This window comes from Dreissena polymorpha, chromosome 2 (genome assembly GCF_020536995.1).
Source record: "Dreissena polymorpha isolate Duluth1 chromosome 2, UMN_Dpol_1.0, whole genome shotgun sequence".
In the NCBI taxonomy this organism is placed as follows: Eukaryota; Metazoa; Mollusca; class Bivalvia; order Myida; family Dreissenidae; genus Dreissena; species Dreissena polymorpha.
Genome location: NC_068356.1, coordinates 132,533,221 through 132,546,469, shown reverse-complemented (window position 1 = coordinate 132,546,469; position 13,249 = coordinate 132,533,221). Strand labels below are relative to the sequence as shown.

At 34.4% G+C, this 13,249-nt stretch overlaps 1 protein-coding gene across 3 annotated transcripts in view; it reads left to right on the top strand.

Moving 5' to 3' along the window:
• The window catches only part of LOC127869038 (ATP-dependent translocase ABCB1-like), a 46,945-nt gene extending 34,365 nt beyond the window's left edge, over positions 1-12,580 (top strand). For all 3 annotated transcript variants that reach the window (XM_052411293.1, XM_052411292.1, XM_052411294.1), the window contains exons 19-26: positions 361-444; positions 1,915-2,118; positions 6,643-6,884; positions 7,308-7,470; positions 8,141-8,332; positions 9,112-9,318; positions 10,934-11,080; positions 11,918-12,580. In XM_052411293.1, coding sequence (XP_052267253.1) covers positions 361-444; positions 1,915-2,118; positions 6,643-6,884; positions 7,308-7,470; positions 8,141-8,332; positions 9,112-9,318; positions 10,934-11,080; positions 11,918-12,118 — 1,440 coding nt within the window. In that variant the 3' untranslated portion in view covers positions 12,119-12,580. The remainder of the gene's footprint in view (positions 1-360; positions 445-1,914; positions 2,119-6,642; positions 6,885-7,307; positions 7,471-8,140; positions 8,333-9,111; positions 9,319-10,933; positions 11,081-11,917) is intronic.
• Positions 12,581-13,249: the final 669 nt, after the last annotated feature.

Genomic DNA, 13,249 nt, shown 5'->3' with positions numbered 1-13,249 from the left:
TTATATGAAGATTTCTTTTATATACCTGCTTCTCCAGCAAAAGGGGGGGGGTAATTTAATTTGAACAATAAGAATGGGTTAACAAGTCTAATCGGAAAAGTTGTTTTTGGTCAACTGAAAACAGTTATATGACTCACATGCTATTAAATAAGGTGAACAAAGCACACACCCTTATAAACTGGTAACAAAAAATGAACTGAAAGGTTTAAACCTTGCAGTGCTAGCTCAATTATTGTACAGATAACAGCATATGGTAGGTTTGGGTTTGTAACAGTCAGTTCGCAATTCAGACTTGGTTGGCATAATTTCAAAGTTTGATGAGTAAAGACTTTTGTACAAGGACGTGTTTACTGTTGACAGGAAATCGCCTTCTTTGATGACCATAACAATAGCGTGGGAGCCTTGACAACCAGGCTGGCAACGGACGCATCACAAGTACAAGGGGTAAATACATGTATCTAACTTTTATATTAACAAATTATCAATATTCTAATGTTTCAGGATGATCATTCTATAGACAACGAACAAATATTAAAACATAAAACTCACTGAACAATACAGGTCTTAAATACAGTGCATCACAAAAAATGTAAAATATTTTTTTCATTTTCATTGCCAATTATTTTTGTCAGATGATGTTAACATCGTAGAAATTATCAAATTTGTATTAATTTAGTACAAAAGTTGGCTTAAAAGCTCATAATCCCTCAAAATCAACTATTTTTTGTACAATATCTAAAAAAATAAAGTTAACACTTAAAAATTAATGTTCCTTATAGCAATTGTCGAAATTTCAACGCTAGATGTGGTCTGGAAACATATATTTAACAAGATACCAAATGCTCTTTTTGTTTTTTGCGAAATAATATATTTTACACATGTTCATGTACCAAGTTAGTGTTCGTGTTTCGTATGAATATATATTGTTGCGTCAAAGTAAAAGGAATAAACATGTATTGTGACACACAAAAATAAAAACAAGCATTTTGTATGTCTATGTTAGCAAACCACATGGAGCGTTGAAAGTTTGGCTATTGGGATAAGGAACACTGATTTTATTTATGGATTAACTTTACTTTACCAAATATTGTGTGAAATATTATTTGATTTAGAGTATTTATCTTACTTTAATATAGTTATAATTGTTGAGTTTAATGTGTTTGAATCAAGCAAAAAACAAGTCTACATTCTTTAACAAGTATTAAAGTTTCATGCAAGCACTTTGAGTAAGAGGAAAAAAGGAAATCATTTAAGTTCTTGAAATCATAAACAAATATACGATACCTTATAATGCAAGGTTCCGTATGTTATACAAAATATAAAAGATAGGGCTTATTTCCTAAATATGGGATATCCTCCAACTATAAAAATAGAACTTAGCTGACAGCCTGTAAATGTTGTTATAAATTTCCAGACAGGGAGATTATAAAACGCAAGTTGGTTGAGTAATTGGAATCATTAAAATTGTAGGAACAAAAATATTTAGGAAAGTATAGTTTTTTTTTAAACATGAGATTTCTTACAACAATATAGAAAAATTGGCCTTGGTTGACAGCTGTAAAGTATTTTATTGTTGTAAATTTGACTACATGTAATGCATAATAAATTATGAAGAATAAAAGCATAGAACTAGAATCTGCTTCAAAATATATGAAGAAATGAATTACCCACACAAAATTGTTTTTTTTTTTACTTTTAACATATACAAATAGAAGTACACATGAAGCCCGTAAATACGTTATTGTTGTGAGTCTACAAATTATGAAAATGGGAAATACTGACGCAAATGTTTCCTTTTTCTTCCTGTTAACAATTAAAAATCGGATCAGCCTATAAATATGTTTGTGTTTTTTACGATAAAAAGATATAAAAATAAAAATACATGTTTACATTGTGATTGTGTACGATTTCCAGGCTGCAGGCATCAAACTCGGGTCATCCCTCATGGCCTTTTGCAGTGTGGTGACTGGGATCGTGATCGGATTTGTGTTCAGCTGGAAAATATCGCTGCTTGTAATAGCCTTCCTGCCCTTTGTCATGATTGGAGGAGCGCTGGAAATGAAGATGACGCAGGGGGCTGCGGGCAAAAACAAAGAGGCTCTTGAGTCAGCTGGAAAGGTCTGTAGTGCAATCTGGCTTCTGGGAAAATTGGGGTTAATGCATGTGCGTAAAGTGTTTTCCCAGATTAGCCTGTGCACACTGCACAGACTAATCAAAGCAGACTTTCCCCCCCTCTAGTGGATTTGCATTTGAAAGAGAATTCTTTTAAACAAAGTATTTCCTAAAAGCGGAAAGTTTCATATCTTATCTGCACAGGCTAGACTGGGACACCACTTTAAGCACATGCCGTATAGCCCAGTTTTCACAGAATTAATATTACTAGTATCTTCAGGGCAAAGTTTGTGCGCTTTATGCTTAAAAAGGAGAGGTATTGTTGTCTCTGCAATATGATTGCAAGAAAAAGAATAATATATCTTATGAAATGTGCCCAAACCATTCTGCAAATATTGCATAAGATATGGTCACCAAAGCTATTATTGGCGTCGCACTGAAGTGCGGCGACTTGTATGTAATACGTTGTTTTTTTTTCGCTTATGGGAGGAGAAGTTATTTTACGGATCAATTTATATATTTTTGTTGTCAGAATATCTTGCATAGTGGTGATTTTTTGTGTAAATTAGTGTAAATAAGTACTGCATTTGTGCCTATTACATTAACTTCAACATTTTTTGCTAAAAATGCAAAGCTAATTCTTTAAATCAATAACTGATCACAGGGACTGGGCAATAATAAAAGATCACAGGGACTGTGCAAATACGCAAACTGGTGAAACTTTCTGGTTTTGTGTAAAATTAAAACATAATCAAAATATATTTATTTTGTGGTTTTTCTAACAATAGCGCAGACAAAACGAGAGCGATTACACGGTTTATTGCTTTATTGATAACCGTTATACTACAGTCACTTATTAATATCTTAGTTAGAAGGTGATTTTTCAAGCGGTTCCGTAGTGTAGTGGTTACACGCTCGCTTCACATGTGAGAGGCCCAAGGTTCGAGCCCCAGTAGAATCGAATTATTTTATTTGTGTTGTATGTTAACTTTTTGTTTTGATGTAGACATTTTAGTTTAAATAAATATGCTGTTCTATTGTAACCATTTTTTGTTTTTATTATGCCCATGAAATATATGTGTGAGAGGGTGGGGAGGGGGGGGGGGTTCGCAAACACATTACAACTTTTACAGTGTTTTCATATCAATGAGTACTCAACCCCTATCGTAAATGAGCAACGTAAGAATAAGTTCAGAATCATCTCCCCTTGAAGTTGAGCAAAATATGAAATTACGCTTACAAGATGAAGCAGTCTTTTTAAAACCTACACAGTTCTGTTCCATTAATGAAAACTGCACACGGATGCCAGTAAAAAAACAATGTAAATAAAATGAACTATGAAATATTTGGGGGTTACAACACAAATTCATAGATAATGGTTATTTGGGGGTTATAACACAACATCATAGATAATGGTAATTTTGGGGTTATAACACAAAATCATAGATAATGGTTATGCCAGTATCTTTTTCTATTTTGTTTAAAATAATCGGTCAATATATTAATATTTACAGTAGAAAAAAATCGTTCCATGTAACTTCATTGAGTGCCTTTTACACTGAAATTCCCGACGCCCTTTGATGCTTTGCATCAATACTTATCTTGTTGAAGAGTATTTTCACTTTTTGATTCAATGGTAAAGCCAATCCTCACATAAGGGGCGGACATTTGGGGTTATACCTTTTATGAAATATAAAACAAATCCAGGCTCAATTTTGCAAAGATTGTATTGATCTAAATAGGTCAGCCAACAATTGTATTCCTATGTCTCTAGGGGAGGTTGGTAGACTAGAATTATGTGTACTCAAGTGTGTTAAACTCTGGTGTAAATTTGTTGACATATCATTGCATAGATACCTCAAAAGCTGTTACAATATGTTGAAATGCCAGGATGACATCGGAAAGACAAATTGGGCCATTTCTGTTAATCTGTAATTTAGTTAGGTCTTTATAATATCTTTGTCTATCAGGATGTTGATTATGTTGATGTAGTTTTACAACTGTTTAAAGATCGCCTTATTTGTTGTTACACGCAAAAATGGTCAGGGAGTATCTGCAGTGCACCGTATGGGCGCTTTATGCTTAAACAAAGGAGCGGTATTGTTGTCTCTGCAATATTATCGCAAGAAACAGATCAATATATCTAATGAAAAATGCCCAAACCATTCTGCAAATATTGCATAAGATATGGTCACCAAGGCTATTATTTGGGGTTATACCTTTTATGAAAATATAGAACAACAAGAGATATCTTTAAAAAAGATATACGGCGTTGATAGTTCAATGAATGAGATCAAGGATAGCGAATGTCTTTTTCTGTGCAGTTCTTAGCTGCATCACACGCAGTACGGGATGTTACGCGGAGTTTTCGCGGCTTATTTTACATTATTACATATTGCTGGTCATGAACCTATAGATACAAAACGGAAAACCAAAAGAAGAATGGAAGTGAAATTAAAACATACGAGTCAACCGGCCACACGAGAAGTATCCGTATTTATAGGCGCGTTCTTCGAACAAACCTGTTTTAGTGGTTTGTCGGGCATAACTATTTGATTCGATTATTAACAGTATCGATAATCATCGCGCTCATGCTTAATACATTGGTCAATATGGTGGAATAATTATTGTTAAATTAATCAAAAATAATATTTATCATTGTATTGTTGAAAACAAATTAAGAATCTACATATTTCTGGTCTAAAGAAAATTCCAGGTCACCTAGTTCACGGATAGCGTATTTATTATATAACTATTATTTTACTGGCCGCGAACTCCGGTGATGACCTGTTTATAAACTCTGAAATTCATACACTGGCCGCGAATTGACCCGATACCTCGCGGGTTGAAATGCAATGTATTAAAGTGAGGCCTCGCTTCCACTGCTCTTTATACTTTTACATGTTAACATGTTGACAAGAATATGGAAGTAAGTACTAAATATGAGAACATAGCCTTTAAGTATAAACGCGTTGCGCTGGTAATTCTCTGAAAATAAAAGGTGCACGCACAAACTGTATTGATGTCGAGAATTGAGTGTAAAACTGTTCTATCTATTAAGCCTTTTCATTAGAAATAAAATTGTTTCATGCAGTCAAACAGTGTTACAAAGACGCGGATATGTTTCCAATGTTCTGGTGGTATACTCAAATCAGCCAATGGAATAAATGAAGTGTATTTATTCGTACCTAGCCGCGGGAAATTTTATTTGAATTTTATTGGACACTTACAAAGGTCAGGTAAGGTGAAAAGCTGGCTTAATACAGCTTACGCCGAAAAACATCCAGGCTCAATTTTGCACAGATTTTATTGATCTAAATAGGTCAGCCAACAATTGTATCCCTATGTCTCTAGGGAGGTTGGTAGATCAGAATTATGTGTGCTCAAGTGTGTTAAACACTGGTGTAAACTTATTGACATATCATTGTATAGATACCCCAAACACTGTTGAAATGCCAGGATGAAATCGGAAAGACAAATTGAGCTGATTCGGTTAATCTGTAAGTTAATTAGGTCTTTGTTAAATCTTGGTCTATCAGAATGTTGGTAATGTTGATGTAGTTTTACAACTTTTACAACATTATTTGTTGTTACACGCAAAAATGGTCAGGGAGTTGACTCGTCTAGATGTGAAACATATAGAATGTTTAAACAATTGCTTGAACCCGAAAAATATTTTAAAAATCTATAGAAAAAAATATATATATAAAGAAAAGCATTCACTAAGTTCAGATGTTCCAAGAACAAGTGTTTTGTTTTGAAACCGGAGAACATCTTGGTGTAGAACATGATCTTAGATATTGTACACATAGTCTAAATGTAGAAAACGCTTCTGTCATTGAACACGAATTTCATGTAATTCGTCATTGTTCTTAATTTCACAAAGAACATAAAATTCTTTTTTCTTTCTTGGTATAGTGGAAACAGAGAAGAAATTGATTTTATTAATCCGATAAAAAGAAAAAATGATCTGAAATTGAAGAAATTGCATTATTTAATATGTATTTCTTCCTGTGAAAAGTATAACTATATAACTATTCACAACTTATGCATGTATAATATGACATGTCTGTATATTGTGTTTTGGACCGGTGGCCTTTAATTACAAAATAAATTGTATTGCTTGATATATGTTACTTGTTTACTCAATATTTGTGATCATCACACAAAACTGCAATCCTTTTTCCAGAATACGAGCATGGCTGGCTGTACAAATCGAAATATTTATATTATATACACTAGATAGATCATTAATATGTTTTCTAATTGAGTGCTTACATTATTTTTTACCATTACCATCAGCAAGTTTATTTCGTGGAAGATGTAAGTGAAAAAAATACATGTATTAGTAAAATCAACACATTACCTTAGGCTTCACAATATTGGCAACTGCATATTTTCATCTTTTTCTATGCTGATATAATGTGTTAAGAAACATATGTTGTGATAAAGGTGATAAAACATGTGTGTTTTCAATCATCACAAAATATATTTTATAATGATCACAGAGTCAATTGTTTTTTTTTTCAGATTGCGATAGAATCCATTGAGAACATTCGCACAGTTGCTTCTCTCACAAGAGAAGATATGTTCCAGAAAAAGTTCAACCACGAACTTCAAATGCCATACAACATTGCGCTGAAAAAAGCCCATTTGATTGGAATTGGATTTTCCCTGTCTCAGGCTGTTATGTTCTTCGCGTACGCTGCTTCCTTCTGGTTGGGCGCATACTTGATAAAGCAGTCCGAAGTGGATTATGTGGATGTATTCAAGTATGACTGTAATAAGTCACATTTCTTTTTTTTCTTAGATTAAACTAGGGTGTGGTGATGTTACATATTGAAGAAATTGTATGTTGACTTTCTTTTCTGATACAATATTTATCCGCAAAGTTGTTCAAATTTGCATGTGCCTGTTCATGCTTTAAAAATTTATAAGACAGCGGACACCAACATAGAAATGGGTTATTATTCATAAACAAGTTTTCTTTTGTGGGTATAAACATAATTATAAGTGACCTACTAGTATTTGTAATGCTCATGATTGTTATGCATACGAGTGTTATATTTATATTTTTTTTTCTACCAAAAAGAGAAGCAAAACAAATTACAAAGTCTATTCCCGGCTATTTCCCTGACTCGACTTTGATTTTCTGACATTTATTGTCAAATAATCTGAATGTTTTCTCTGTACAGGGCATTCTCTGCGATATTGTTTGGAGGAATGGCTATAGGCAATGCGAGTGCGTTCGCCCCTGATGCTGCCAAAGCGGAACAATCCGCCAAGGAAATCTTTAAACTGATTGACAAGAAACCAGATATCGACAACGAATCAGAAAAGGGCGAACAACTTCATACAGTAATACATTATTATTTCTTCTTATAATATATATAAATATTTTTGCATAGTTCCTATTTTATGCTTTCATGTGGTTAAAAGGGAAATATATATGATTTAAAAATGTGAATTCAATGTTTTAAAGGGTGGAATGTAATAGTGAAAAATATTGATAACTTTTACTGTTTAGCTTTAAATAATCACTTTGTTACATTGATGTCATGACCCTTTTAAAATGGACACAACTGAATGAAAAAATCATTTAAAAAGTAATTATTGGATGTGGTAGTTACTTGTGATTTTAAAAAATAAATAATTTCATACATAGCTGTGCTACATCTCCATTTCCTTTGATATAACATTCTATAAAATCGAAAATGTCTGCTATTGATTCTACAAGAATGTTCTTTTGTTTTTGTTTTTTATATATGCCTTAATCCTAGAAAGTCAGCACTTAAATATCTTTTACATATATGTAGGCCTAAATCTCAAGTAAATTACAATTAATGAGATATTAAACAATCAAAAGCAAAAAAGTGGTAGGAAGCATGCTTCGATTCTGGCTTTTGAATAAGGTCTTACAATATACCTATTCAAAATATCTTTTGGCGTTGAAGGCATTTGAACAACTATAATACACAATTATTTCATGTAAATATTAATTCATTAAAAATCTTGTCTCTATTTTAAGTTCACAGCAAATCTCAGCTTCGCGAATATCATATTCCGCTACCCCACCCGCCCAGACACCACTATACTGAAGGGGCTCGACCTTGAGGTTCCACAAGGTCAGACAGTGGCCCTTGTTGGCAGCTCAGGTTGCGGAAAATCTACCACTGTACAGCTCACAGAGAGGTTTTATGACCCTGCAGATGGAATTGTGGTATGCTGGACAATGTGCAATAATTTTGCTTGATATAATCTATGGTTGGTGTTATTTTGCAAGTTTGTTCCACTATTGGTCTTTTTCCTTACGTCAGGGGCTATATAGGTCCCGCTGATGTGGCTAGAGTTAGACACACTTTTAATATATTATAATTTGTTTTAGGTATTCATGCATTGCACTACTAACAGAAAGCTTTTTATTGCAATGAAAACGGACTTTTAAAAAATCTTGAAGATAAAAAATAATTCTTTCTTGAAGGGGAAGTATACTTCCTTGAAATAAGGAATGGAATATCAATTATCCTAATTGAATACCTGCATCAATGTTTTCAGTATAAGAAATCTCAGAGCAACAATTTGTAATCCTCTTAAACCCGCAACTGCATATTTAATTGAAATTATCTTCACCTCTATCAAATCTTAAAGTGATTTTTTGGTATCTTCAATACATCTATACTTGACATATTTACTTCTCTTTTGATTCCTTATGAAATTTCTGTTGGCATTACTACATTGAAAACAATAATCTGCTTACACCATTAATTACTACCATTTCTCTAAACATTTTCTTTAGTTGTCGTCTGCTTAGTCTGTGTCTGCTTAAAAAAAGTCCCCTACCGGCAATCAGTGATTGATTTCAAAAAATGGTTTTTACATCAATTGTTGTTTTCACTAGCAGTGATTGTTTTCACAAGTGGTGATTGTTTTGACATCTATAGATTGTTTTCACAAGCAGCAGTTGTTCTCACAAGCCAACTATTTCCTTCCTTTTCCCAGAGCCTGGACGGACACAATCTTAAGGACCTCAACCTGCAGTGGCTGCGCTCACAGATTGGCATCGTTTCCCAGGAACCCGTGCTGTTTGACCGAACCATCGCAGAGAACATCGCCTATGGCGACAACTCAAGGGAGGTAACCATGGACGAGATCATTGATGCAGCACGCAAGGCTAACATACACAACTTCATCGCATCTTTACCTGATGTAAGTACATAACAGTTTATATTGGTACATACATTTACAAGGGACACTCAAAAAGATAAAAAAAAGCTGTGTATATCAGTATATTTTGCCATAGAAAGAATACAAGGGACAATCAAACAGATGCAAAAACTGTGTATACCATTTTATATTGCCACATTGGGATAACAAGGGACAATCAAACAGATTAAAAAAGCTGTGTATACTAGTAAATATTGCCAAAGAAAGATTACAAGAGACAATCAAAAAGATGCATAAACTGTGTATACCAGTATATATTGCAACATTGGGATAACAAGGGACAATGAAACAGATGCAAAAAGCTGTGTAAACCAGTATATCCTGCAACATTGGGATAACAAATGAGAATTAAAAAGATGCAAAAAGCTGTGTATACCTGTATGCATGTATATTGCCACATTGGGATAACAAGGGACAATCATACAGATGCAGAAAGCTGTGTATACTAGTATATACGGCAAAATTGGGATGACAGGGGGCAATCAGACAGATGCAAAAAAGCTGTGTATACCAGTATAAATTGCCACATTGGGATATCAAGGGACAATCAAACAGATGCTAAAAGCTGTGTATACCAGTATATATTGCCACATAGAGATTACAAGGGACACTCAAACAGATGCTAAAAGCTGTGTATACCAGTATAATATTGCCACATTGGGAGTACAAGGGACAGTCAAACATATGCAAAAGCTGTGTATACCAGTATATATTGCCACATTGGGATTACAAGGGACACTCAAACAGATGCTAAAAGCTGTGTATACCAGTATATATTGCCACATTGGGATTACAAGGGACAATCAAACAAATGCAAAAAGCTGTGTATACCAGTATATATTGCCACATTGGGATTACAAGGGACAATCAAACAGATGCTAAAAGCTGTGTATACCAGTATATATTGCCACATTGGGATGACAAGGGACACTCAAACAGATGCTAAAAGCTGTGTATACCAGTATAATATTGCCACATTGGGATTACAAGGGACAATCAAACAGATGCAAAAGCTGTGTATACCAGTATATATTGCCACATTGGGATAACAAGGGACATCAGACAGATGCAAAAAGCTGTGTATACCAGTATATATTGCCACATTGGGATAACAAGGGACAATCAAACAGATGCAAAAAGCTGTGTATACTAGTATATATTGCCACATTGGGATTACAAGGGACATCAGACAGATGCAAAAAGCTGTGTAGATAATGTGCTATAAATAATTAATATTATTTGCTGTATACAATAAATTTTTGTAATAGGCATGTTTATTATCGATTCAAATCAAGTATAAAATAAAAATAACAACTTGCAACAGGCCCGTTTCCAGCTCAGGAGCATGTAACCATGAAATTCGCAACTATATTGCCAGCCTTTGATAGGCATTGTTTACCGGTAGCTTCATTTTCTTTATGCCCTTGTGATATTCCAGAGAATGAAGCCCTACATACAAGGTGGCACTAATTGGTTGCACATCTGCCAGATTTAATTGCCCCGTTTTCTGAACCTATGCACTGTCACAACTGCATGTTATTACACTTGTTTCTTAAAGAAAGATGGTAAATTTGGTTTTGCATCTACATTTCATAAGGGTTACAATACCAGAACAGGAGAGAAGGGGGCCCAGCTAAGTGGAGGTCAGAAACAACGGGTTGCAATTGCACGCGCTCTGGTGCGGAATCCAAAAATTTTACTCCTTGATGAGGCCACATCTGCCTTGGATACAGAGAGTGAAAAGGTACTGTTTATATGTGAAAAGTTATAAGCAAAAAGATGATATTGTTTTTGATGAACATCAATAATTCTTAACACAAATTGAAATACAATTACGCAAATTAACAACACAACAGGGGTATGATACATTATGTTTCTTTCCATACAAATTTCAACTCAGGAATATCAGAGAAGCATTCAACTTTTTAAATATCTCTTTTAATATTATTGTGTGATGGCCTAGTGGATACGATGTCTACCTGGCAATCAGGAGATATCAAGTTCGATCCACACTCTGGGAGCATTTGTAAGATCTTCTTGTAGACTTGATATACTAATTCTTCCCAGGAAACGGACTCGAAAGTATCTCAATAAGCCTTAGGCTTTTAATAAAATGAATCTCCCTTCATAAGACATATATAGTGAGCAACATTTATTTCTTTTGCCATGGCGTAGTGAATATGGTGTCCACCTAGCCACGGGGAATTAATGGGTTTGATCATGGTTGCCATGGCATAGTGGATAGTGTCCGCCTCACCAATGGGAAGTCATGGGTTGCCATGACGTAGTGGATATGGTGTCTGCCTACCCACAGAAAAGTAATAGGTTGCCATGATGTAGTTGATATGGTGTCCGCCTAGCCACCGGGTAGTCATGGGTCGCCATGGCGTAGTGGAAAAGGTGTCCACCTAGCCACCGGGTAGTCATGGGTTCGATCCTGGGAGTACTCGTGTGATCTCCCCAAAAGACACTAAGAACTGGTTCTACCCAGAAAATGGACTCGAGTGTTTTTATAAGCCTTAGGCTTTTTAAGCTATCAAGCTTAAAGAAATAGGTTTAAAATAACATAATTCTCATGCAGATTGTTCAAGAAGCGCTGGACAACGCTCGCGCAGGTCGCACCTGCATCACAATCGCTCATCGGTTATCGACCATACAGAATGCGGACAAGATCTGTGTGATACGGCACGGCGTTGTCACAGAACAAGGTCGCCATGGTGAACTGATGCAGAAGCAGGGCTTCTACTACAAGCTTAACATGGCACAGGCCCGCAAGAAATGATCATTTAAGAAAATTAAATGTTTGACTGTCATGTAAGACGAATTGCCATGCATGCTAAATATTCATTTGATAACTTTTATATTTATTTGAGATTGAAGAGTGTACAAGATGTGTATAGTAATTAAGGGATTTAACAGCATGTTCCTTAATATCTGTCCAAAATATTTTATAAATTCTGCAGAGATACCATCAGATCCTGGATTTTTATTATTGCCATATCTTACAATGCTTTAGCGCATTCATGCTGTGATAGATACTTTTGTTCATTTTGCGTTTGTTCTTGACATATTTTAGTGCGTATGTTAGTAAAGAAACGTTCATAATTGTTGTTTTTCTATATTGGTGTATGTTTTATACAGAATTCTATAAAAGTTTGCTGTGTGATTTAGTATCTCTTTTTGGTCTTGTATTATGCAATCCACTGTGCCTTACTTTTTGAGTCTATCAGTTGTTTGCATATATATCTAAAGCATTGCAACTTATTGTTAGTTGTTGTTCTAACTCTGTAATTCTTGACTTAGGTGTTTCTTCCTGTTCCTTTTTCATTCTTTTTTTGCTGGCATATTTAATTGTTTCGTCTCGAATGCTCCCTTTAATTATTTCCTATAAAGTATTTGGATTAGCTTCGCGATTGATATGTGTGATTTCCGATATAGACGCACTGTGTTATTCTTGTTCCAATAAATATGAATTATGTATTTAAAAATACCCCGGACCTCTGAAATATGAATGTAGATTTAATTGATATAATTTAATGGTCCGATTTGAACCCTGTGGAAATATTGCAATCTGCGAGACAGTTTACAATGCCCTGAGATATTAAACAATTATCTAAGCGACACAATATAGGCGGTCGAGTATTTGAGTGCCATGTGTAAGTTTGTTTTAATTGGATTTTTAAACGCCATATATCACATATTTCATTGTTTTCTATTATTTCTTTTTCGTTACATTTTTTATTTGTATCTGATCGATCGTTCAGTTTATCTAAATTATAGTTAATAACAGTGTTAAAATCCCCACCAAGGATTAGTGAATGATCATTAAACTTCTGTATATTTATATCCAAGGTGTTAAGAAAATCCGTATTATCTGTATTATTTAGAGTTATCTGTTTTGCTTTTGTTTTAT